This window comes from Mugil cephalus, chromosome 15 (assembly GCF_022458985.1).
Source record: "Mugil cephalus isolate CIBA_MC_2020 chromosome 15, CIBA_Mcephalus_1.1, whole genome shotgun sequence".
Taxonomy (NCBI): domain Eukaryota; kingdom Metazoa; phylum Chordata; class Actinopteri; order Mugiliformes; family Mugilidae; genus Mugil; species Mugil cephalus.
In genome coordinates, this window is record NC_061784.1 from 9,184,510 (window position 1) to 9,212,118 (window position 27,609).

The 27,609-nt window shown below is 41.8% G+C and overlaps 1 protein-coding gene across 1 annotated transcript in view; it reads left to right on the plus strand.

Annotated features, from left to right (window-relative positions):
* The window catches only part of LOC125021688 (protein turtle homolog B-like), a 109,094-nt gene that overhangs the window by 21,652 nt on the left and 59,833 nt on the right, over nucleotides 1–27,609 (plus strand). The window contains exons 2-5 of the mRNA XM_047607829.1: nucleotides 8,572–8,763; nucleotides 15,776–15,922; nucleotides 24,446–24,597; nucleotides 26,885–27,002. Of these exons, the coding sequence (XP_047463785.1) occupies nucleotides 8,572–8,763; nucleotides 15,776–15,922; nucleotides 24,446–24,597; nucleotides 26,885–27,002 (609 nt within the window). The remainder of the gene's footprint in view (nucleotides 1–8,571; nucleotides 8,764–15,775; nucleotides 15,923–24,445; nucleotides 24,598–26,884; nucleotides 27,003–27,609) is intronic.

The following is a 27,609-nucleotide window of genomic DNA, read 5'->3' on the forward strand; positions in this document are numbered from 1 at the left end:
CTGAGACTCGTAGCACGAGCTGCCAAACACAAATGAGTGATACCATTTCCATAAACTCGTAGCCAAAATATTTGGACTTTTCACATATTGCACTCTGCTTTTCTCCATATTTAATCCGAGCCGGAGTTCAAACCCACACGCTCTCACTTTTCGTTCTTGCTCGCTGTCAAATACACAGAAACTTTTCCCACACTGTTGCCTTTAGTGATTAAGACAGAGTAAAGTTTCCTCTTTAAATGTTTTGTCGTTATCGCCACATAATTTTAGGGATGGATATTTTGGAAGCTGTATTCTGATCGTGCCTAGTGGATAAGATAACAGGCAGATTTCAGATAAAAGATAAGCGTTTCAGCATTTTGAAGATTCTCTCCTGGATTATACTGTGATTCTTACTTTCTCTGTTTCACCGTGCTCACTGTCCATGTAGTAGTGATGTTAGATACCATTGATACCAATCCGATACTGATACTACCTAAAAAAAAGTAGTGTATTTCAATTCGTAACTTCATAGAAAATACAACACATCAGTGTAATTTATTTATGTATTTTAAACTCTGACTTATATTTTGTGTTGTGTTTTTAACTTGAGGTGTTTCACACGGTTTGTTGTGTTGCTACAACCCAACAGTTTAATTGCTTTTGTCTGTGTCTGACTGAAGTATCGAAAGTGTCGATATTTTGATTTGAGAATCGATTTCAGACCTGGTATCAGAAGTATCGATATTTCAGTACCTATCCGCACGTCACTAATGTGTAGGAAGTGTAGGAAGTGTTGGGGCAGAACAGGGAAAGATACTGGAGATACTCGAGATGGCAACAGCTTAAGACCTTTACCTTCCTTAGAACCTTTCTAAAGCCAAAAAGATGTCCATCTTCAAAACCTCTGAAAATGAGTTTTTAATATCCACAACAGGCTGCAGTGTAACTCGCATGCAGATCTCATTAAATGGGTCAGCGTTGCCTAAACTCCCATACCAGGCGCCACTGCGAATGTTCTTGTAGATGCCCAGAAATCAATTGCAGCAGCTAAATTTTACTCAACCGTGATGTCATGTAAATGTGGGGAACTTGTTTTGTTGTCATTCACAAAACAATGCACTCTTTCCTTGGAAAAGTGCTCCAAGCGCTCCTGGTCTACAGAAGAAAACGGTGGCATTGAACCGGTGAATGTACAGTACATGACTTGTTCTGAATGAATGCCTGTCATTTTCATCTGTACAGCACAAGAAAATAGAAAAAGAGAGAGAGCCTTTGTGAATAGTTGCCTTTTTCCAGTCGCTGCTTAACTTTAAGTCCGAGATTTAAACACGCACAGTTTGGTAGCACACGGGGATGCAGCTCTTGGAAAAAGGGATTGTTCCACTGCGGCCAGTTGTGAATTAGTTTGTCGTCATCTCGCAGACTTTACATTTTGGTGATTTTCTGAGCAGTGGGAGTGTAAAAAAAGTAAAAACAGTGCAGTCAGAGGTGTAAACCGTGTTACAGACGTCTCTGAGAGATAGCAATAAAGCCATGTAGACTGCAGCAGGATTTTTATGTTACGACAACGTAAGTGGAATTTGCATCGAGGCCGTCTCTACATCCGATCTGTGACAGTAACATAAGCATCGCTCTGACCATATACAGCATCACAGAGCTGCTGGCACGGACGAAGACTCTTTCTCTTGTTTCTTTGTGCTTTGCTCGACTAACCCTAGAGTAAAATCTGGTGACAGAAAGTGTGAATGTATGGTTGTGTTGTCTGCTGACACAGCGTTTCAAACCTAGCGGTGACATTTGCGGCTTGAGTTGTGTATTGCTGCCACAGAAAGCGAGGAGGAGGAGGAAGAAGATGTCCTACTACATTGAAGTGTAGCTGAAAATGTTGTTAGCATTTGCTGCATATTATATTTCCCCAATGCATTGCACATGCTCTTGGCTCAGTGTGCTTGCTGGCAACATTATTAATGCCTCCATTATTTTCACAGGGCTGTCGTTTTATTACCGCTAGAATGAGGGTTCAACTTTAAAATATGATCCGGGAACACTTGAGTGCAGGTGCAAGAATAATAGGCTGTATGTTAACGCGTGGACCGTGCTGTAGTGATCAATAATTTATATTGCATTGTGTAAAAGTTTAATTTATGTTTCACTTTTGTTGGCACTTAGCAGAGTGGCCGGTTGTTGCTGTTAATCAAATGTAATGAAAAGTTAAAATTTGAGCTAGAAAACACTTTCTTTCTACATTTTCTTCCAGATAAAATTCCAGATAAAGGTTGTTTTTTTTTTTGTCGTTTTTTTAGTAAATGCAATTATCAGTAGATGAAACATTCTTCGGTGGAAAAACTAACTACACCCTGGACCTCAAAAGCTAGTATTTCTTCTTTTAGGGCAGGAAAAAATATGTTTCTTACATGCAAAATCCCTTGTTTCAAAAAGGTTTTGATGGGTGGCTGCACATACTGCGCAGTCTCAAATCTTTTAAATCTGGGCTTTGACAGCTCAGTTTTCCTTCGTTTGACCTAAAGAAAATTCACCTTCCAGCTTTGCAGTTTTGCATATCCACTCTGATGTGATGTTAGGATAATTTTTCACCCCTAAAACTAGGGGTGGGTATTGGCAAGGACTTCACGATACGATACGTATCGCGATACTTGAGTCACGATACGATACACTGTTGCAATATTATGATATTGCAGTGTTCTACGTACTACGTACGTTCTACGTATTTCACTGAGAAATTTTAAGTGCAGGTTAAAATACACATTGTATATATGTACATCAGATGGCAGTCATAATTCATTAGACAAACTGAGTCAAAAAAACAATGGAAATTCAAATGGTGCATTTCCAATTTATTGCATTTGTACATAAAAAGTGGTGGAGGAGGTGTGGAAGTTGTTCATTATCAGCCCCAAACGTGACTTAAAATTGGTTTTAGATATTCAGAATTGATATATTGCCATATCGATATATTTCCCACCCCTTCCTAAAACTGTAAACTGTCTCACCTTTCCAAAACTTTGCAGAACAAAAAAATAAAAAAGGGTCAAATGTCACGATCGTTATTAACATTTGACAGTGTAAAAGTGCACCGTGGCTTACTCTTGGTCCAAGTCAAACAAACGTAAGCGCGCAAGTATTGACAAACGCATGAAAGCAAAGTTCTTCAGTTGTGCCTGCGAATAATTTAGTATCAGCTGTGTATGTACTCTTCATGCATGTAGCCACTGAGTCCACCTGATCAAACATGTAGATTAGAGGGTAACCAACATCCTTGTAGTAAAATAATAATCCGAAACAGTATGAATGCACGACTTTTATGGACTTCTGCAAAATCATGAAATGTACCTGAAAACGCTGGTTACGCACACAATTTCAAAACAAAAAAAAAGGGTCATGGTTGGGTGACATGTTTCTGAATGATATAATATTTTAATAATATACCAACGTGTTTTCTTTAAGATTTAACCGGAGTTGTTTCGGTGACCTAACCTTGCGTTCTCTTCCTGCAGTGATTTGTTAAACCATGCCCTCCACCACCTATGTTTAACCCAAAGAACAAACACCACGACATAAACGCACAACAGAGCAACAGCGGAGGGACGTTGCGTTGCCTGGTATTTGCGTTTTGCAGAGGTGACTATAAATTTAGCTTAACGACTCAACGGGGATTTTGTAAAATGGGTTCAGTTTACCTTTTGTTTGGTGCGAGTGATGAAGCACCATAAAGGATCTTTCGGGTTGTAGGATAAGCCTCTGATTTCTCTTCGCATCCAGTGTTTCCCTAGATTAAACTAATATTACAGCACAGTGTGCTCTTTAATTGAGGTTTACACAAGTGGCCTCCCTCCCTTTGACTTGCTTACTCTTTCAGTGGCGTGTGTGTGTGTGAGAGAGAGTGCACCTTAGTGGCTTTACCTTGCCACGGTGTCCTCCCCAGGGTCTTTGATTGTAAATGAGCTATACCCTTATGGGGTGTCGGGAGGGTGGAGGGGGGGGGCTGTGCCTCTCCTCTTTCTGTCTTTCTTGCCGGCTCTCGGTCTCATCAGTTATAAACAGTGAGGTCATACCTTCCAATGGGCCTGTTTTTGTGCTATACGCGATGATGTCACCAGCAGCCAATCAACATGTAGCACCGCTTGAGGTGGCGTGCGTATGTGTGTGTGTGTGTGTGTGTGTGTGAGCGGGGGGAACGTGGGGGTGGGGGTGGAGGTGCTGGAGGGGGAGGGGAGGGGGGGGTTGCACCGCTGGGAGAATCACACTCGCTCAGTTATTATCTGGTTCTTCCGGCAAGCGGGAGAACACGCGTGCACATCAAACCAGAAAATCCACAGGCTTATTCTGATGCACACAGCCTCTCAATCACGTCCCGTGTAGATGCTCTAGATATAGCGCATGCGGTTGCTATGGGAAATTATTGGCCTGTGGCGGTTGCGTTGCAGCCACTCCGAGATGTTGCGCATCGTCCGATTCGCTGATTTACATTTCGCTGCTTTATTTCGTTAGCCTGACACAGTTAGGGCTAATTCTGCGATAGCTATCTTTCGTTCGCCGCGAAACCTCGGCAATTAGTTGCTCCTCGCGTTGACCCCCGGTTCAAGGTGACCGCGGAGGCTTTTCACGCTTTTCTTGCTGCAGCTGCAATGTGCCTCTGGAAGCTCGGGCTGTCGAGAGGAGGCTGGTAATTTGGGTTAACGCTTTGGAGAATTTATGGACGGCCTTGAATGGATATTCAATTATTAGAGCAATGTAATTTGTTGCCTCTGTTCCACAACGAGCGTGCGCGCAAACACAGACACGCGGGTAGGTGCAGAATGGAGAGTCATCGAGTGTTTGGGCTTGAATCTAAGCAGGATGTCATCCTTTGAATATTTGTGGTTTTTGCAGTTTGCTCAGACGTCTTCCATAAAGTTACGCACGGCTCTATCTCTGCAGGAGATACAGGCTACGATAGCTCATTCTGTTTTTAATGGGTTTATCTCCCTCCTGCTATTTGTCCAACAACTTGGAGGTTATTTGTTTCCCACCGAATGGAAGCGAGAGATTCAAGTTACTGTGTCTGTAAAGGTTCCCAATCATCCGGGTCATTGTATATGCTACAGGTCTTCAACAGGGGATCCGTGACCCCTATCCGCGGAGGAACTGCGGGGGGGGGGCGTAAAATCTTTGGTTGATTACACATTTTCATACACTTACTTAATCTCTCCTTGACCTGAAAAACGTTGAAGACCCCTGGTACATGCATTTGTTTTGGCTATACTAGTTACTCGTTTCTGCTCATGCTTGACTTAAAAACACAGCTAGCTTGGTGCTTAGTCCCACCCCCTGTCACTATGAAATACAACACTGAAGCATCTTCCTCTGCTGCTCCCAACGACAGCATCAGTAATATCTTTCAAATGAGAGTTTAATTGGTCCTCTACCTTGTCTCCTATTTGTTGAAGGCCAATATGTATTAGTTAACATATTTAGGAAGAACTATTGGCATAAAATAATCGGTTAGCTTGAGACTACCAGCTGACTGGTAGGTGAGTGCAGCCCTTATCAGATGCCCTAAGACAGCGTTACGTCCTTGTGATCCAAGCAGTTGTGAAGCTCAGCAGAGCTCACGTCGATCAACATATGAATTCGACACAGAAAGTTGCATCGAGGTGGTAAAAATACTCAAGTAAAAGTTTTGCATTTAAAGTGTTGCCCTAAAGAAAAGATGAAATACCATTTAATTACAATACACTACACAATTTGTACATTTTTGGTTGTTGTAATTTTTTTTTTGTATTTACAGCTTTTATTTTGTAGCTTCTTCCTGTTTATTAGTTTTTTTTAGTCCTGCTTTACTTCCTGCATTTTCCTCTTTCATTGTTTGATTGCTTTCTCCTCGTGTGCTCCGCCCTCATTAGTTTCACCTGTGTCTCGTTAACCCCTCTGCCCAGGTGTACGTACTGTCCTGCCTTTCCGTCTGTCAATTTGTCGGTTGTGTTACCCTGATTAAGTCCTCTGTGAACTTACCTTGACTTACCTTCTCTTTTTTTGGTAGCTGCTGCGTATATCCTGGTGTTTTCACCTGTGGGATTCGTATTTTCCAGAGTTCTTGTTTTGCTTTCTGAATTGCCCTGCCTTCCCTGCAGCGCCTTTTGTTCCTGTTTTTCTAAGTTGCCATCGAATTTACTTTGTGTTGCTCAGCCTGCCTCTCAGGACTCGGGTCCTGCCACTCTTGCCGCACATTGTGACAGAGTACTCGGTTTAATTCCACGTTGCGTTACTTCTCAAATTGAGCAAAAGAGCAAAGCTGCCACCGGGGAACGACAGTGGGGGTTATTTCCTGTGAAATGCACGTAAATGTCCTTCTTCTTCTTCTTCTTCTTCTTCTTCTTCTTCTTCTTCTTCTTCTTCTTCTTCTTCTTCAGTGTCTGAAAAGGATTTCGCTGACTCACGTTTAAGCTATACTTCCCTACAGAGTGTGATTCATCCTTGCCTTGTAACAGACAGAATCCCGTCGGTTCCTTGCGCACACACTGCCTTCGCGTTTCGGCGGTGAGATGAAAGGCAGGCGGTAGGCCGCCTTCCGTCTGTAGGGAAAAGACAGAAACTATGTGCCTGCCCGGCTTCCTTACAGGCCGCAGAGGGATGAGCAGTGAGTACATCTGATTAGCTGTATCGACTGGTAAAATGCTACCACGCCAGGTTTCCGCTCATAAAGCCGAGCTACATAGTAATAAGCCTGGGATCGATGCGAGCGTCCAGCAGCTGCACCACAGACACCCACTCTGACTGGGGCAGCACCGCGGCCGAGCAAACGGAGGGAATTCATTCAGAAAAAGGTTAAAGGTTCGGTTGTTATTGAACATCAGGAGCGTTGCTGTCACATTACCTCTTTCATGTTTTTTGTCTGCCAGATAAAAGAGATGTAAGTGATTCTCTCGACATAAATCACATTCATGTGTCTGCAAGTGCTGTTAATCTTGCTTTGCTCGTCCCGGTGGCCTCGGCTGTGTATTGGGTTTGTCAGTAGCAGTCATTGCTGTCCTGAGTGATGGGACCTGTAGCCGAGCACATGTTTGCGACATCGCGCGCTTCAAGTGTGTTGCTTTTTAAGCAGCCTCCTGTGCAGCCTCCTGCAAAGTCTTTGGTTGTTGAGACATTTTTTTTTATATATATATATTTTAAAATTTTCCCCCATAATTTTTTTATTTTAATGCACATTAACACAAATCCAACATATTTTAGTTCAGCCCTTCACTCATTCACCTGTTTCACGCAGTAGACCTGACAATCTGTACACAGTAGGCCCCGCCCCCATTGCTGCTGAGCCAATCACAAGGCCACATATTACACGCTGACTCTTTCAGGTTCCCCGCAGTTGGCTAAAACCCATATAGTAGGTAGGGGGTCCCTACTTAATCTTTCCATCAGTTTGGGGTCCTTGACCTGAAAAACATTGAAGACCCCTGTTATAGAGAACATGAATATGTACTTTATAATATGTAACTATAAATATGTAATTAAACATATCTCTTTCCATTTAAGGTCAGTCAGTGAGACTTTTTCTGCTCTGCGTATTTCTCCATAGTTGTTTTATTTAAAGAGCTAAAGTGTGTAAATGCCATTTTTGTCTTTCATGTGAGGTGGTGAGCGACCAAGCTGGCTAACAAGAGGATTCACACTTTTTTTTTTTTTTTTTTTTTTTTTTTTTTTTTTACAGTTGTAACTAAAGGAAAAATGGCAAGCAAAAGTCAAAAAGCTCTTCAAACGAAAGCTTCTGCAGACTGGCAGCGATTCAGTTTGAGGGCTTGTATTCAGCGAGCAGACAAAGACAAAAAGCAGACAATCCTTCTGAGTTTCTCCTGGGAAACAACTGAAAATGCTTTGAGCATCCCATTTACATGCCAAGTTTTCCCTTCTATTGTCTGCGGACTTTTATATATGTGTGTATATATATATATATATTGAAAACATGGGTGTTATCTTCCAGAATATAATTGGTGGATGTTTTAAGAACTTTCTGCCATGGACCCGCTACGCATGATTTGGCGGTCTATGGCCTGACCGTTTTTTAATGGTGTCACCATCTCCTGGAAATGTCTAGTCTTTCTAGTCGCTGCAGGCTGAATTCCGCCTCACAATACACCAATATAGTCAGAAAATTTCACATTAGAATTAAAAAAAAAAAGAAAAAATTTTCAGTTTGATGTAGTCCCACTTTTACTTAACTATATTTCTGTCTGATTATGCAAAACACACTTTCTCTCATTCCTCTCCGGTACCATTTCAACTGGTTACACTGTATCACACTTTAAACCCTCCTATGATGTGGTGGGCGTACGGCACACTTGAATACAGGCCACTTCCTGTTTTCACCAGCTGTGCTTTAATGGGTTATCTTTTTCTCGGGCCTTGACAAGACACTTGTCCGGACGTAGCATCCTCTGTACCTGTGACCTAAATGAAGCAGAAATTAGAAAGCAAAATAAGCTATATGCAAACAAACCTTCAGCAGCTTAAGTGAACTTCCTTTTTTTAAGAGGTTCATTCTGCTTTACTGTCACTTGTAGCCCTCGTGTCTGATCCGTGCATGTCCTGCTTCCCCAGGTGCCCACGGAGTGCGAGAAGAGCCCCAGTTTGTGACGGCACGAGCAGGAGAGAACGTCATCCTGGGATGCGACGTGTCCCACCCCCTGAACGGCCAGCCCTACGTGGTGGAGTGGTTCAAGTATGGAATGCCCATCCCCTTCTTCATCAACTTTCGCTTCTACCCTCCTCACGTGGACCCGGAATACGCTGGTAAGTTGGTGAATACGGTGGCGGCGGTGGCTTGAAACGAAGGGTATCTGGTATCCTGCAGGGTTGGAGGGTTCACAGCTGTTGAATCACATCCAGATGAGTGATGAGAAGACAGCTGAGCAACTAGTTTGTGTATTTGTCTTTGGCCAAACCCTTGACTGACTCCCTCTTCCAGTCTGTTTTCATGTAGCTGTTTTCACCACATGTTTGAGCTGTTCTTGGGAGGTGAGGTGTCATGTCAGTTATGTCATTTTGTTGCACCCGCTTCCTTTGCAGTGGCCTCATGGTGCCCAGCTCATCAACACTACTAGATGTTTATCTCGACAGAAAAAGACGTTTAGTGGATCTTTTACCGATTTTTTTCCGAAAGTTAGGTTTAAATTCGTGCTCCAAAACTGTTGCCCCAGATATGTGCAATTACATTTTTATGAGAAACTCTTAGTTGTGAACGGATTTACTGTAGAGAGAAACATTTGGCTATTGACATAGTAGATTCTAATCGTCAGAGCTGTCTGAAAGCCATCTGACTGATTGACCATGTCTGCATCAGATACACGGAAAGGTTTCTTTTACAAGTGTCTTTTACACTCCTTATCCCACTTGCCTCCTGCCGCAGGAAGAAAGATAGCCTTTCAGAGTAGAAGATTGTAGCAAATATGTGGGAGCTTTGTATAATCTTTCGCTATCCTCACTCGCTTTGTTCATTGATTAGATCACTGGGCACCTTTCAGATGTTGGCCACTGTGAAGAAGATCAGAAAGACGTGAATTTCATCGCTCTGCTGGGCCGAAGTCTGAAAAGCGATTTGCTTGTGCGCCCATATTTGAAACATCTCTTCAGGGTTGTAGCTTAAATGCGTTTGATTCAATTTAGTGTTGAATTAGATTTTTTTTTTCTTATGTAATTAGATATTCATCTAACTCACCTAAACCCCTTTTAGATTCCAAACATTGTCAGCGCTGCGCTCTCCGATACACACACTATGTAATGGAGACCGTGTACTTTAAACCTACTTGGCTCTTGTGTGCTGCTCACTCTCCTGGCAAATATGTCAGCTGTCATAAACTTAGAAAATGAGTGGTATTGTATTGGGTGTTTAATTAGCCTGGTCACTTTATTGGTTTTGAAGGACACTGTTTTGCAGCAGTGACATGAAGCCTGACAACAACATCCCACTGTGCCGCTTTACTTCCTGAGGCACAGGAATAGGGTCATGGAACAGGGTCACGGGGAAAGCTGCTGAGATACATAGAGGCCGACATTGTGTCCACTTTAGATTGGTGGACGTCCGTCTGCCCTTGGTCTGAAACAAGCTGTTGTATGTCTTTTTCTTACTTTTTTTTTTTTTTTTTAACACAACGGAAGCGGAAAACATTCATGAGAGGAGATGAACGACTTCTATGAGAAAGATGAAGAGATGCTCACATAGTGATGGCGTGGTGGAAATGGAGGGGCATGGGAAAAATGGAAATGAAGGAAGTGATCAGAGATTACTTTGTTCATTGTTCTCTATGATCATGGAGGATTTCCAGGACAGTGGTACCATTTTGCCTGGCTTTTCAGATTCAAACCTCTTAAAACGAGATCTTCTTGTAAAACAAATGGAAACAAATTGAAGGCATGGTTCACACTTAGCAGTAGAAAGGGTGGTTAATTTCAGGAGATTGTGCTTTTTTGCTGTCTGGTGGAGTAGAGATGAAATAATCGACATCATTTTCTTTTTTTATTGTTCATTATAAGAATATATATATGATGAACAAAGCTTAAAATGGGAGACTTGCAATCCTAGTTTGAAGCAAGTGACCTCATCTAACTCTAATCCTAAAAGCACCAATTCACATGTTCTTTGTTTAAAAGGCGAGCGTGCTGGAATATGAACTGAATAATGTTTTCATTCGAATACAGTCACATCTAACTATGATCTAACTGCTGAACTTTCTGATAGATGGGAATGAGTCCTTTGTGTCTGCATTTGGGCACGTCCTCTTGCACAGAGCTTTCTGCATTTCGCTGCCGTGCGTCTACAGTTTACGCTGAACCGATGTTGAACGCTACAGTAGGTCAGTAGCGCTGCCTTTGATGAACACCGTCGCAGTGGTGACACGCCAGCGCGCTGCTCCAGATGCAGCCCCACGCGGTGTTGAAAATGTGGACCCAAGGCAAGTCCTCTCATGTTATCACAGTTAACGCCAATCATGACGAGTAGCGTCTGCCGCGTTGACTGCAGGACGCTGATAGAAGAGACGAGAACTAGGACTAGGCTGACACAAAGACAAGAATCTAGAAACAGCTGGACTCGTACGACGATAACGTCAGTGAACAAAAGTTCTGCTGATTGCTATTTTTTTTTTACCTTAGGGATTGTGTTCTTTTTAAATACAGTATTATTGTGCAGACACATTCATTTGTGGAGTAGTTACTTCATGCGCCTCATACTCCAAACATGAAATGAAACTCTGGAATAAGTGTGAGATCTCTTCAGATATGATTCACCACCCAGGTTTACCAGCGCCGATTATTCTGAGATTCTCTTCAGTAGTGCAAATGAGGAGACTTCACATGCCCTATTATGTTAGTGTGAGTAGGTGAGCGTACTTTACTTTGAAAACAGGGTGCTGTATGATAATTGCCACTGAAAGCAGTTAATGAGGTATGGATTAAAGAAAAAAAACAAGAGAACCGAGTTTTCTTTTAAATGCCACCGAAGCCCTTTGGTGACTTTGTTGGAATAAATCATACATGCTTAATGTTGCACTTGCTGCAAACACCCTGAAACGCTGTAAAATAAATGAACGCTGTTTTGAACCGCTGTTCAGAGGGTTGTCCAGCTCACATTGACACTATAGAAAAGATTGAGCAGTGCTTTCGTGTTCTCTTCATACCACTGTGATTTAGGCAAACTGTGACGTTGGGGTTTCACGTTACAACCATTAGCATCCCACAGTGCACCTTTAAATCTTCATGGCTTTGCATTGTCAGCACAGAGGAATAACGATCAGGAACGTGCGCTGTCCAAGAGCCCGATCCTGGACCGTTTGTATGGCTGTAAACAATGGTGATACAAGTGCAGCGTGTATTTCAGCAGCTTCTTGCACCGCTTGTAGCCATGCTGTGGGAAGCAGAGAATATGACATCAGTCCGTCGGTAAGAACGAGGGCAAATCCTTGAGTTACAACTCTAGTGCAACCGTGATGGTCGACATTCCCGTTTTGAGTGAAAACTATTGGATGGAGTGCCTTTAAATTTAGTCAGAACATGCAGAATGCTTGAGAAACCATGCACGTATACACAAAACACCAACAAATTGAGAAAACATCCTCACCAACGCATTGACATAGCATTTAGAGGAACACGCTGCAAATCCAGAAAAAAACGCGAGCTGCATCGATCATTCAGGGGCACTAAAAAGTAATGGACGTGGCTGAGGGATACTTGTTGTTGCCATGGTGACTTATTAATTCTGCTATCAGTCTGGGTGTTGGGAAAAAAAGGCTTGCAAGCAGGCTTTGTTTTTTGTTTTTTTTTTGTTTTTTTTACATTAACTTCATCAGTCACAATAAAGGTTTGTTTCCCCTGGCACATAAATCCCACTCCCAACCAACAAACTGGTGTTATTAAAAGATTAGGCAACAAAAGTCTTGTTGAGGGCTTAATGATCATATTCTGTATAACAAGGAAAGGCCTAACTGGTCGATTTTAAGTAAAGATAATCAGTGAAGTTTCTGTGCTCGGTTTAGCTTCAAACAAGGATGGGCTCAGTTCACTGTTACTATGAATGTGGTTCTGTGTGGGGCTTTCCCTTCCTCGCTGTGTCGCAAACCATCATCTGCATGTGCTGGATTGCATGGCGATAACATCATCCATGCATTGAAGCTAAAAGCTGGCACACAGGCCGTTTTGAAGAGAACGGGCTCTATTCTGCCAACTATATGACGGCTTTATTCTCTTTTCAGTGGACTAATTGTTTCGCTGTGGGCATGTTAACAGCTGCCAAGTAGTAGTAAAAGGGTAGAGTCTCACATGTAACATGAGAATAAATCCTGTATTTCACTGCACATTAAAATCGCATAGATTGCAAAGATTCTGGTGAGTCCACTGGGATTGAAGTCTTATACTACATATTTTGTAACTGGTGTGTGCCATTCATTCCTTCAAATTGCCTGATTTGACCATGATCATAGCAGGTTTAATGAAGTTACCAAGTACAAGGGAAACTATGAAGTTAGAAGGCCAGCTAAAGCAGATGATGTGTTGGATGTCAATCCAAATCAGAGAGTTGGGATTAAAATTTCAACTCTTCCTCCTGGACTTAACCTGGATGCTCATCTGAGTGTTATCAGACTCACAAAATGAGTCGCTGCAGATGCATTAAGTATCCTGCCTTTACCACAGACATGTGACTTTTGACGTCTGTTTTAATTTTGTTCTAGAAGGATGTATTTACACTCTCCTGCCACACTGGACTTCATTTAAGCCAGAGACCTGACTTTTCAGGGACATATTCCACAGCTTTTCTCCCAGTGAATCTGTGAATTCATATAAGCCTTACTCAGTACCTTAAGAATATGGAGGAACGTTAATCTGCTAGCCGCACTATCGGTATCAGTAGGTGTTGAAAAGGTTGGGTCACCCTGGTACACCTGCTGCACAAAGCATATTAGATAAAGGGTATCTCTCTTCTGCAACCTGTGTTTACTACAACGTGTCCCCGACAGCATATTTTCGCATAGGCCCAAGCTGACAGGCAAATTCTAAGGTGTGAAACTGCTGCGAAAAGAAGAGTCAAGCCTGTATTTATAGACTCCAAAATAGTCGGAATAACTTGCTGTCGGAGGTGAGAAAATCCTCCCGCTTCAGTGAATATTGCACATGATGCACACAATACACAATGCATCACACCACTGGTGGTAAATTATATGAAAATATACAGCGTATGATATTGGTTGAAATTTTATGTGAGCAGTGCTTGCAAAATATGTCTTTTTCCCGTGTGGATTTAAACAATAGAGAACATTTAATGACCAGCAACATAAAAAGAGCATCACTTACAGTCCCCGTCACTAGGTCAGTCAGGCTGGGTGGTTCGCCCGGTCCAGAGATCTGTTGTCTTCTCCAGCTGCTGACCGTTTAAGCGCGTACTACGTCTGTCCAGACAGAAAATGCTAACGCATCAGTGATTTCTTTCCAGTGGTGCCCCGTCTGGTTATGCGAGGTGACAGTAGAAAATGAGGCATCTGGGGGTTGACGCTTTTTATTTGGGGTTTTAGACACACACTGCTTTTCGTGTCAGATGTTTCACGATGCAGATGCCGCTGCTTTTTATTTTTGATAGATGGACGGTTGGATGGTTGCCCTCTCTTACGCTATGGCCATTTAAGTTGCCGTATTCTTTTCGTATGTGTACGGTACGTTTTAAAACCTCGTCAGTTTGCCCAATAAATGGACCCTGTTTATTTTTCAGAGGTGAAACCGACACGAAAGTGTAATTTATTCGTTCGTCCGTTCTGACCACCTGTGCATAAGTAAATGGCAGGAAAGCTTTGAGCAAATGTATAGGTGCGTACTGGTATGAAACGAAGGGAATTAGAAATAAAGACGGGTACAGTAAGTGGCCATGGCAGAAACAATTAAGCATTTGCCTGGCGAAACAAAAACGTGCTGGGTACTGCTTCATCCTGTGTTACTTTAAGGAACTGACCGTAGTTTGGTGTATAACCAACCTCGAATTAATTACATTAATTAAATATATATCTCCCAGCTGATTTCTGATACATTATCTTTTATTCTTAAATGTATTAAGCCCAAGCAGACACTGAGTAAAGTCTTAGGACGGACTATTTATACTCCTCATCAACAGGAATTGGGAGAGGAATCAAAGGGCAGGTACATACAGGAGATACTGTTGAGAGTATACCGTATGAAATACATAGTTGACACTCAATAAGTAACACAAAGTCTCTTCCTCAGTTCCTTCTAGTCAGCCAAGAGAGGAGACAGACATGGTTGGAAGCCGGACAAATATAATCTGATATATAAATAGCTGAACCAGGACACACACACACACACACACACACACACACACACACACACACACACACACAGGCTAGGGAACGAACATCACTTTGACTGTCTACCTTAACTCACTGAGACAGCTGCCAGTGCAGCTGATATATTTACCTGGTGTGTCATGCTGCAGAGGGGATTTAGGGAGGCAAACAAAAAATTAGTCGGAGACCCAAAAAGGGGAGAAGGTAGAGGAGAATGGGGGGATTAATGAAGGGAGCCAGGCTTTGACAATGCTGACGTTTTGATCCAGCCAGGGCTCCCTTAAATCCCTTTGTTTAGCCATTATTGCCAGTTGCCAGCTGTTATGATCCAGTTGCTTCAGGCGATCTGGCAAACCCCCAACCTCCATCCCACCTTCAGCTTTTGATCTGGAAAAGTGAAATACAGCTATCCCTGACTCTGCTTAACAAGATGATGTTGATATCTGTTAGGACAGACTGTGTCTTATTTTAACCCTAAGGGCGTTCATGTTGTCATGTTGGCAACTTCCCACTCCTCAAAGGAAGTAATGACCTGTCCTTGCCTTAGTGCATCTCCAAAATAGATCGGCACACGCATGGAGATGAGGACATCTCTGTGGCTTAAGTGACAGATTTCACTGCACGTATCCAACTGCAGTTGCTATTCTGCTTTGATGGAGTGTCGCAGGTTAACAGAGCTGCATTGTCTTTGCTTAGAAACAGGTCTAATGCACTGCGATGTTACCCTGAGACACCCACGCTATCACAAGGATTATACTCTGAGATATTTATACGCCTGCTGCACTGTTAAAAGGCTGACTTTCTCTTTACCGTTCATCTGGTGTCTCTCTTCTCTCACCTCGGTATCCATTCACCTCTCACTCGTTCCTTTCTTCCATTCATTTCCTCCATTAAATTCAATCCACTCGTCCTTGTCACCTCTCTGTTTCCCTTCCTGCTGACACATCTTTGTCTCTCCCGACCAGGCCGGGCCAGTCTGCACGGCAAGTCCTCCCTGCGGATAGAGAATGTGCGTTCAGACGACCAGGGCTGGTATGAGTGCAAGGTGCTGATGCTGGAACAGCAGTATGACACCTTCCACAACGGCAGCTGGGTGCATCTAACCGTCAACGGTAAGGAGCATCATACATTATTCAAGCTGCTCAGTATCAAGCCCGTAAAACAGTGACATGGCAGACGCTGGTCGACGCCGATGGCTGTATTATTACACTGTTATGTTGAGTTTTTGAGAAAATTGTACAGAATTGGGAAATTGAAAGGTTGGCCCCTTATTGTCACAGTAAGTGACAAGAGACATCCAACAACCAGTTGTAGACACAAAAAGAAGAACTAGAAGAAGACACACATGCTCTCATATACAAACAAACCTGGTTAAAGAGACAAATAACTTAATAAAAGACGCTAATAAACAAACAACACAAATTCGACACACATACAATCGATGCGAAACTAATGGAAAGAGACTTGAAATGACCACAAAGACACACAGATACCTAAATAAAGCCCAAAAATGTCCGACAATAGAAAAAAGTAGCCATGTGGAATTAAGTTGGGTATTCACTCTTTATTTACTTTCAGCACCTGAGATTTTTCTTTCAGTGCCGCAAACAGTGAGATTTCTGTGTGTATGGAAGCGTCCACAGCTCGTTGTCTTCTGCAGTGTTTAGCATATCCCCCTGTAGGGACAAACACACAGCAAACGGGATTCGTGGTTCTGATACAGTGGAAGGTAGAGATCCAATAGAAACATCAGCCGTTGCAATATTCGACAGCCTACAGCGACCCAACCGATGTCAGAGCTCAAGCGGTTGGTTAATCCTGGATTGATGATGTACCGATATCATCCAATCAAAGCAGACACATTCAAATAACCAGACCTGAGCCAAAGAGATACAGCACAACTATAAAGAGCTTCAAATTACCATAAAATGATGTGAATCAACCACAATGAGAAGCACACTACGACACTAAATTGGGACGGTGAGACTAAACAGACAAAGACCCTCAGGGGTCCAACAAAGGCACAAATTATTTCAATTCAGATAAAAATGATGTTTTCTTTAATGACTTCTAAAGTGTTGCTCAGGCTATTAGTGCTGCTCTACTTTGCAGCAACCATAACCTAATGTCCCACCTTCAACAGTGTCGGTGTATGAAAGGTGTGTGCAGATATGAAAAATGGTTGGTCACATGAACTGTTCATTATGTGGGAGGATTGTCCAATCTTCAGCACTTCTATACCATCACAGTTAATCTCAACCATAGGATTAAATGTCATTCAAGTTATATTAGTAATTTACGGTTCTATTCTTCACTTTTTGAACCAAGATCTTTAGTTAAGTAGGGAACACACTGGCATGCTGAAGGTAAGGCTAGCTAGTTTCTACGTGGTTCGGCCTGAGCCATGGGTGTGAGGTTGTGTGTGTTTTTATTTTTGGTTTTGGTTTGGTCTACATGTGTAGGGCAAACCGTAAGATCGTTTGGTAGTTTAATGTTGTGTTAAGGTGTGCTGGTTGTGGTTCAGTCCTGAACCTAGTTCTGTATCCTCATTCCTCCACCCATCCCCGACCCTCATCACGACCCGAACCACTGTTTGTATCCTCACCCCAATCCTTCCCTTCCCGGGGAAACACCCGACCGACACAGTTTTGTTGAATGGCAGTGAAAAAGGCTAAGCTGATCTCTTGGTAGTTGAAAGTCACATGGTTGTGCGGTGGCAGCATTGAGGGGAGGGGACTTCAGGATAATGGAACTCACTGTTAAGCCTTATTGTGGGCCTAACTTAAAAAACATTGATGAAGGAAGGGAGATGCCCTCTTGAAAACCCCAATGATGTGCCGCATACTGGCTACTGCCGTTCACTGGGCTGCTGGTCGGTTTTCAGTTGGACTGAATTTCTAAATGTACTTTGCCTGGGATCTTGGCTCAAGACATTGTAACATCATATCCTGTGTAATAATGAACGGATTTAGATCACGTAATCATGAAAAAGAAGTAAGACTTGGCAGGTTTAGATATTTCATACATATATTAACATTAATGCATATACAGGTATTGAGCCTCTGTCGTCATCCTTCTGCTTGTCTCTGTACTGTCCATTGAAGGGCTAAAATAATCCTAAAATAGTATTCTGCTAAAAATCACAAAGTAGTCAGATAGTTTGTTTCAAGCAGATATCCAAATTGGAAACCTCATGGAGTTTATAGTGATTAGGCACCTCTTATAAAGTTAAATTATTCAAGGTATCATTCAGCAACCACAGATTTAGACAAAAGCATCCTTGACTCATTTTTTTTTTCTTACTTAGTGATTATTGACTGATGGCATAGTACTTGTGGCACATCTCTGGCAGAATCCATTTGCAGCCCCTACTGTAAATGCCATGTCACTGATAGTTCTTCTAAAAATGAACAGCAGACAAACATCTGAGTGCAACAAGCAACCCTCACAATTATAAACACTCGCAGGGAACTCTTACGCACAAAATTCTAGCCTCCACTTTGTAGCTCTGGCATTAATCAAGTCACTTAATCAGACAACATATGATGGCGCTTGTTGCTGTGGTAACAGACACACCAGATACAGTCCTGCAGTCCTGTACACACCCCCAATTCAACCCCCCTCCCCTCCCTTCTGGTCATGGCACATTACCTCAGTTTCATCAGTGTTGCTCTCGTTCTGTTTGACTTGGCCTTGCCTTTCCTTTCCCTCTCCCAGAAGTGTTTAGAGGCCTCAGGTTTTCTCGTCTGCCTCTTTCTGTCTATCATGCTCCCACCGTCCTTCAGTGTCCTGTTCCTGAATCAGACGTGTGCCACAGCACTTTGATCAGATGTTAGTAGTCAGACTGTCATTGGTTGTTGTTGTTTTACCGAGCTGAGTAGTTCTCTTCCTAAATGCCAAGGCCATCCTTGGAGAGTGGTGTGCCTAAAAGGTTTTCTTTTAACTGTCGACCAATATTCCAAAATGCCGTATCTACTTCCGACACTGCAGCGAGAGGCAGCCACAGCAGACGTTTACTTATTTCAACAATACCACAATAGATTTTAATATTTTTGTATTGTGAAAATATGATTAGTTAGTCTTAGATTGGTGATATAGAATACCCTGATGTAGTGTTTTTCTCCCTCTAAGCCCAGAAAACATCATATTTGAACTGGTGGTTATAGATCCAGATGGTGGAACCTCACTCACAGGTCAATGTGTTTTATTGCTTATCCCACAAATTCTATCTCCATTATTCCAATTGTGCACTACCTTCAGTTCATGCTAATGCCTCAGCTAACAGCTGTTTTGTATCAACAGTCCAGTTCTGAAACATGGCTCCCACTACAGGGCTGCATGAGGATACATTCACATCTTAATCACCGCGTCCTCCTGCTGCTTTTTGTGCAACAAGAAGTAGTGAGGTAGTTCTGAATTAAGTACACTCTCTGCTGAATACGCTGTGAAGGTGTAGCCTGCGTGGGTTGAGGTCAGCATGAAAACAAACTTATACCAACCAAACTGAAAGCCTGCTTATTTCAAAAATAGTAGCCCAGAACATGGTATGTATTGTGGAATTACTCAGTGTATCTTGTTAGTTAGGAACACTCAGAGACTCGTCTCACTGCTGATCACAGCACCAGATATGTGCATGCAGTGAGTGTGAGGTGGGTGCTGGCTGTTCACCATTCTTCCCATCTTGGGAAGTATTGAAACACAAGTGTATTAAGTTAACAGGATTGTTATGATAAGAGTTCACTCGTGAGTTTCCTAATGACTTCAGAAGCAATCAACATGTGGATTTAATTATAAATGAAGAAAATATGCTCAATTACACCCCAAAATATAGTTTTACAGCCCATGCATAGGTGCTAATGTAATTTGAAAGTTATTCCAAAACTATTTTAGGTATTGATATTGCTCTAGACAAGTTCATTTATCTCACCCAATTGTACATTGAGGATGGATACTAATGCTGTTGTCACAAAAACTTTAATCAGGTGTTATAGGTAAGAATGCAAGGTGTAAGAGTGAATATTTGAATGGTCAAGACTTGAGAGCACCAGCTACATATATGAGTTTTTGGTTAGTATGGTAAACAGTGCAGTCCTGGCATGGTGTGTTAACACTCTACCACCAATGACTCTCATTAACTTTGCGAACATTTATAAAAATGTCCTCTCATCACTTAGGAATCAACAACATGATGTCATATAAACCAACTAGGTGTGTCAGCACCATATTTTCAAATGAGGCTCATATTTTTAGAAACTGCACTGACAGAATTGTCCTGCCTCATTATTATGCTGGATGAAGCTCCACCACTGCCTCTATTTATAGTTTTGCATTTGCAATCCACTTCTCCCCATCATTGTCAAACATCAGTGGTTTTCAGTGGCTACACAGAGCACTTAATCTGTCAACCTTGTCGGCACTGACGATGTAAAGGCTGCATGTAGATTTCTGCTGAGATGCATATAGATTGGACCTCCTGCTTTTCTTCTACAAACTGATATCTCTGCTTCGTTCCTGCAAACATCTGTTGTTACCGGGCCTTTTCCAGACATTCTGAGTGTGGAGAATGTGATGAACAGTGTGGTAGCAAAAAACATTAAATACTGTTTCTGGTGACATAAAGTTTGTGGTGACAGTGCATTAGTCTTGTGCGGTCCAGATTAACGACAATCTTGTTTGCTATTATTCTATGTCTCCTTTCAAACAATATACTCTAAAAGTTAGTCAATTCATCCACTCGCCGTTAGTTGTTGCACATGTTCCTTTCCTGGTGTTGTGGTCTGAGTGCTGGTCAGGCTCAGATGAAGCCCTGTCTGCCCAGGGAGTAATCATCATCTTTCTAAGTGCAGATCCAGAATAGACTCCAGTACAGACATTGAATCCCATCATCACTGCCTCACTGCATCTATCTCGAGAGAATCACAAGAATCGGGTCATTTATTAAGCAGAAGGATGCAAGATTTTAACAGAACTAGAATTTTTGCACAGGTGTTCAGCATGGCTGTATGCTACAGACTGACTGACAAATGTTTGCTTGTGGGCAGAAGATACTTATCACGACAGATGTAAGAAACGAAGAAACTCACTCAGGATACCCTGCTAAGTAGCAGAGTGAAAAAGAGATGAGACTCTCACCTTTACAGAGGTTGAGGATACAGAAAGCCTTAAATCTTCCCAGTGGAAATGAGTGAGGCTGATGAGTGGACACTTCCTGAAACAATTTATGTCTACCAACATGACCAACCAGCAGGAGAGCAAACAGCAATTTTAGGTAATTGTGAAAAAACGCCAGACCAGGCATTGCTTGGAATAAGGTCTGTGGCTTTGGTAGTTGAAGGGAGTTTTTAGAAAGTCAATAGATGGTTAGATGAATGGATGAGGAAGAATAGGTAAGCAGAATCTCAGTTTCTGCCTTCCTTGGACATCTCATTTTTCTTTCTTCGAGGAAGCCCTTAAGGTTAGGGTTAGGGCTAGGTTATATAGACTCTTGCTGTTTCCCTGCTCTTCCTTACTGTGCAGCAACCAATCCAGCATAAGGTGTTATCAAAGAAAGGTTCATATCTCCTAGGATTAGTCTTTGGTGGCTACCCCTAAAAATAGCTTTGCCATATCCTTATTCTAGCCATCCCTGTGTTCTGCAGCAAAACTATGCAGTGCCTGCATGCGGCGCACCAGCCCAGTACTGTCTCTTAGCTCATTCATGTCACATTTAATATGTACATATGAATATGAAGAATCTGTGAACAAAGGCCCAGTTGGTACCAGAAACCTTCGGGTTTCTGTTTGTAGTCTGAGTAATATTGGTAAATAATGTCTGAGTGGGCTCTGATTACCTGATGATAAATAGTCTGTGTGTAGAGAAAGGGATAAGTAATGTCCTATCATATCCTGTCAGCAAGTAAGCTAAAATATTATGTTTGCTTAGCTAGTGTAAACTGCATGGTCATAGAGGTTATCTCTGAACTCTCATGTCTGAAGTTGCTGGTTAGATAATTAGTATTATCGGCACATTCTTGATATCTGTTATTTGTGTTCAGATATTTGCTGGGTGGAAGCCTTCAAACACTGGCCATTGGCCCCAGAGGCTAAGTCATGTGATATTAGCCAGTGGTTTCCCAGATTACCACCTACTCTTTAGACTTTTGGCACTTCTAAGCACATAAGCAAACACCTTTCTTCAGGTTGGGGTTCTTGAGGATAAAATACCAGGGTGCCTGGTTGTGTTACCAGAGCAACACAAAGCTTATGTGCAACTCTTTCGACTCATTCAAATTTATTCTCAAGGCCCAAAACTGTTCTGCATATGAAGTTTATTCAATGCAGTAAACTAAATCCAGTCTTGCAGAAGTCTGTTACACCAACCCCACCATTAAACTAAAAAAAAGGAACACCCAACCAACATAACTATCCCCCAACAGTGAAAGTCTGTTAGCGCTTACATTTTGCTGCTTGGTACATATAGTATAGGACCCTGCTCAGGTCAATGGTTTTGTGACTTTGTGATGGTAATCACTGATATGGTGGATTTATGAATCCCATGTCATTGCCTGTAGAATTTTTTATGAAAAGATGCAGTTAAGAACAACTATTGATCACTATCTGTAAACAGTATAGTAGTATCCTCACATGCAGGGCAGACTAACCATCTAATGTGGTTGGAAACCATAATCCATCCCACAGTTTGAACTACTGAGCTGTCATAATATCATATTATGTTTTTCCTATTTGTCTGTTGGATTTGTGCATCAGTGCACCAACAAATGCTGTAATAGTACTCGCTCACAGCAGCAGTTCACATAACATTAATTTTACTATAGTGTAATGTAAAGGTCAGCAAGTTTCTAGACTCTGGAAATTGATCACAACTAAAAGGTTTCTACTCAGAAGAGTTGAATTAATTTAAAAACTAATGGTGTTCTATGACATGTTATATAATAATTTCTAAGTGTATGCATACTATTTAATGCAAAAAAAATCACAACCAGAACAAAAGACACAATTTATCTTGGTTGGTATCTTGGTTGGACCAGAGCTCATAAAAACCTCATATAGCTAAGGCTGTCCCAGCTGTGGACATACACACGTATTAAAGTTGTTGATGTCTCTTAAGAGTGAGCTGATTGCGGTCATGTGACGACCCCAGTGGTCCAAGTGTAGCTGAGACATCTGTTAGGAGTTTCATGGTTTTACCCAGTGGCATGTTCAAATGTGAGGCATAGAATTAGCACTATGGTCTGACTGATGGCTGCAGATGGAATGACATGTTAGCAATTGAGAGGCTACAGGATTACACATGTAAGCAGATCAGCTTCAGTCCTAAGGTGATTAGATTGAGAATATCAAAATAGGAGTTATGGACCAAACAAAATCTGTACTGAATCATTGACAATGATGTCAATGTGTGTGTGAGTGATTAGAATGGTGTTGGCTAAGGTTAAAGGGGGGCAAACGCAGCTTAAGTATGGTATGGTGGGAAGATGTGCCAGTTGTGTCGTAGGATCATCCGCTCATAATCTATGTGGCCTCTGGGCTAAAGAGGATTTTGAAAATGATTTTAGTAAATTCCAGCATTCCTGGTATATCGATGTGCAATTCTTCGAACCAATCACTTGTTGGAAGTGGAAAACTCTGAAAGGCGGTGTTGCAGTGTTTTGTTCCCTGGGAAAGTCAAACGATGAGCCTTGGGTCCCTGAAAAAGGACAAGAGTTCTCCTTTTATATTTTCCTGCTGCAGGAAAACCTGCCTCTGACTTTGCGACAGAGGCTGTTTAGAACTGCCAAGCAGAAGGCTGGCTGCCCATCAGAAAGTTGGAGGGCGCCTTCTTCAATATAAAGTGAAATCATATCAAACTGACGGGACATGGCATGCCGGGTGATAGAAAAATGATCACACAATTGTAACCAGGCCACCTCTGACAATATGCTGCCCTGAAAAGAGAGGTTTAGGAGAGGTCTTGGTGGTTCCATTTCTTGGTTATTGAGGCTCCTGGTAATACTTACAGCTTTAAAGTTGGTTTTATACCTTCCAGACAATTCCATGGACTTCATGACATTTCATGTGTTACTCTGGGGACCACAGTGGGTTATGTGTTATTGAGGGTAGATCAATAGAGTGTGCCAGAGACCTGAACACGTTGTAAATACACGAAGCAGCAGTGTTATAACACCATCTCTGTTTATTCCACAGCTTTTTTCCATTCTGACTAGCCCGTGGCTTCTATCATTTATTTTCTACACAAGTGCACATCTGAAAATGTGACCTTTGGACATTTGCTGCAAACTTGACACACAGCCAGGTTGAGGTTTACACACATGCATTATATGGTGGTCTCTTGGTGGTCTTTCGCTTTTGACTAGTGCAGGTCTATCATTAGAAAATATATGCCCAGTATTCACCAAAAAATAAGTTTCTAATGTAACTGATCTTGATTTCCAAAACAAACAATTGACTTTATTTCAGTTTGTACCAGTTGTGAAGGTAACCTAGACCTGCCTCGTTTTAGGAAGAGTTTAGGAAGAGTCACTGTCAGATAAATGCTTGAAGTTCACCAAGATCTGTCCTTGCTCTCTCTTTGTTTCTTGTTCTTTTGAAAGATTAAAATGTTTCTCTCCCATTATTCCTGTCCTCTGACTCCACAGCCCCACCCACATTCACAGATACACCACCTCAGTACGTAGAAGCCAAGGAGGGCGGGAGCATCACCTTGACATGCACAGCCTTCGGCAACCCCAAACCCTCTGTCAGCTGGCTACGGGAAGGCAGCCTCATGGTCAGCAGTGCCAAGTATAAGGTAAAAAATACTACACAATAACATATACTGACCAGCACCATCACATCATCATCTTTCACTTTGATCCAAACTTTTGGCTGATGAATCCTCCTTTTAGCTGTGTTTTTGGTCTCTGCAAGCCCTTGAGGTATATATCGGACACATCAGTTACTAACTGGTCCACTTTCAAAGCTTTCTCTCTGATACCAAGTGCCTTATAGTGGTTATGGTTTGGGTTTCAAGGTGTTACCTTTGCATTTTTCTACATGTGACCATCATATCGTGATGTTAGATACTAAGATTGGCCCTTAACCTGAACTTAAATATTTTTGCTTGTTCCCATGTGAAAGGATACTGCATATATATTGCAATCAGGTGTCTCAGTGCTACTGATACCTGCACAGACACAGTACGTTTTACATGCATGTGACAAAAACTGTTGCCTTAATCCAACTTTAATTGGACAACTTATGCACATGTAAACATGTTATTCCGATTAAAAGGAGTTCTCCTTATCCGATTAAAACACGCAGATAAAGCGATTGGAGCGAAAACGCAACCAGTCGAAGTAGCTGCACATAATACTAAAAATTATTACCACTGAAAAACAATGAATACAAAACATTCATCAAGAATTTTCCTCTAGTATTATTTTTACATTTCATTCTGAATCCAGTCGTTTCTCTCTATCTCTACATACTGATCTGCCACTTAGTCTAAACTTTGTACAATTAAGTGTGTGCGCCGGTTACTGGACAGCAAGATGGCTTTACCTTTTTTAAACCTGACACATGCATGCCAGAGATGAGGTTTATTTTTAAATTGTGTTTAATGAGAAAAGAAGCATTTTATTAGTAGTGTTTGCTGTTCAGTATCTACCATTGAGTCCTGCACGTAGGAATGGAAGCGACTCCCCCGCATTAGATCAATTATTTAAATGACTGAGCCCTCGGCTTTGTTCATAAGAGAGTAACATATCTTTCTATCTGTCCCTATTTCAGGCAGCAGCAATTCCACAAGTCACTAGTTACTGAGCAACTTTAAAACCTGTCACTCAAACATGAAACATGGTTTATCTAAATAGCTTTTTTTTTTTTCAGGAAAGCTGTCTCTAATTTATTCTCACTTATTTGAATAAATATAAAGATAGATTTGTAAGCAATGCCTGTATTTGAAAAAGAGATATTGTCATGTGAAATTGCCAGGGCCTGAAAGAAGACCGAAGAGGAGGAGAAGAAATACTTTGTAATTGGTCTCTCCTCAACAGAGTCATGATTAGGTTTAAGAAACGAAAGCAGACAGTGAGGAGCCTCATGTCAAATCCAGGGCATTTTGATATAGGTAGCCCATCAGCTGTATCCTACCCCTGTGAAGAAGAGGAAGCTGATCCTCGAGGCAAGACCTTTGAGGTTCCTCCAAAGGGTGACTGGACCTTGGGCATGTGAGGGAGCTTGAAATAGAGCCGTTGGTCCTTTGCTTGAAAGGTGTTTTGAGCATCTCGTAAAGATGCCTCCTAAACACCTTTCTATCGAGGTTTACTGGATATGCCTAGGTGGGGAAGACCCTGAGATCTGAACTGGCTTAGGAAACCTCAAAAGGAACTAGAAGACATTGCTTGTCATACAGTAGCCATTCTGTATGTACGTATTGATAGCAAAGAGTTATTTCTCAATGTCACTCTTGAATGTGAACTTAACAAATCCTCCCACGTATGCCGTTGTTTGTAAAAGTTCCCTTTTCATAGAAAAACAAATATATAGAAAACATGACATTTGAAAGTAATTGTGTTTTATGCTTGTGAGCGCACAAAGGAAACAGGTTTATTGGACTGGTGGAAGTAATATGGGCAGGGGCAAGAAATCAAATGGAGAGAAAGCACAAGAAATGAAGATGTCTGGAAAGAGACAAGAGATGGCCATTTTCAAAACGTAATTTGAATTAAGACGTATGAACAAGAAACAAGGAAAACTTAATCTTACGTAGCAGACCGGCTTTTAGCAATATCCTGTCGTGGTCCAGTCTACAAAGACATGTAACAAAACTTAGGTGTCTTTGTTGGAAGGATTAGCATTAGAGTCCGTGGAGTTAATATTAGCTAGCTTACTACAGTCCAAAATGCAAAGCTGAAACAAGGATAAGTGGATGACGTTTTGTCCAAGTACCTTCTTCAGTTTCAAGTGACTTGTGGGGAGTTGAAGTGTTATTATGAACAATGTTAACATAAAACCCACATGACTGACTGACAGGCTTCACAGTCGCCTTCAAAAGTCGACTTTTAAAAGGTTGTACTCCATGTTCCTTTGTTCAGGTGTCTGATGGGAGTCTGACGGTGCTATCCATTACTCGCGAGGATCGGGGGGCCTACACGTGTCGAGCCTTCAGCCCCCAGGGAGAGGCCATTCACACCACACGGCTGCTAGTACAAGGTACGTACATTATGGCTGCACAATAAGAAATGTGTCTATGCTCTGTAGTGTCAAAACTGCCCAAGATTACGGACGATGTTATTAACTTTGCTTGGCTGTCCATCCAATAGTTTCAGAGACATTTCATTCTAAAATGAGTCCCTAGGCTTAATCCTCTAGGGACCATGAATAACTGTAAGTAATTTTTCTTACAGTAGTTGAGCTATTTTCAATCTGCACCTCAGTTGAGGACCAACAAACAGACATACTTTGCCAACCCTTGATCCATGCTGGTAGCACAGTTTTTAAAGTTTTCTAAGTTTGTCTCAATTTAAAATGTGTTTTAGTTTAATCTGTCTTCTCTCAGCTGGTGTAAAGTAATCACAATTTATTTTATATCTGCTAGCTAACCTCTCAAGGGTGTTATCACATCTGTGTGAATACAACAGGCTGAGTAGAAATTAAATGTTGTGCAATACAGGAGGATGTTTGGGAGAAGAATTAAAAAGACAGTACTGAAATTAGTTTGAAGACCACACTACCGTTACATTTACATTAGATTACAGATAAGAAAAGACGTGTCTTAACATTTGTAGTCATACATTTGAACAGTTTATAATCTGAAAAC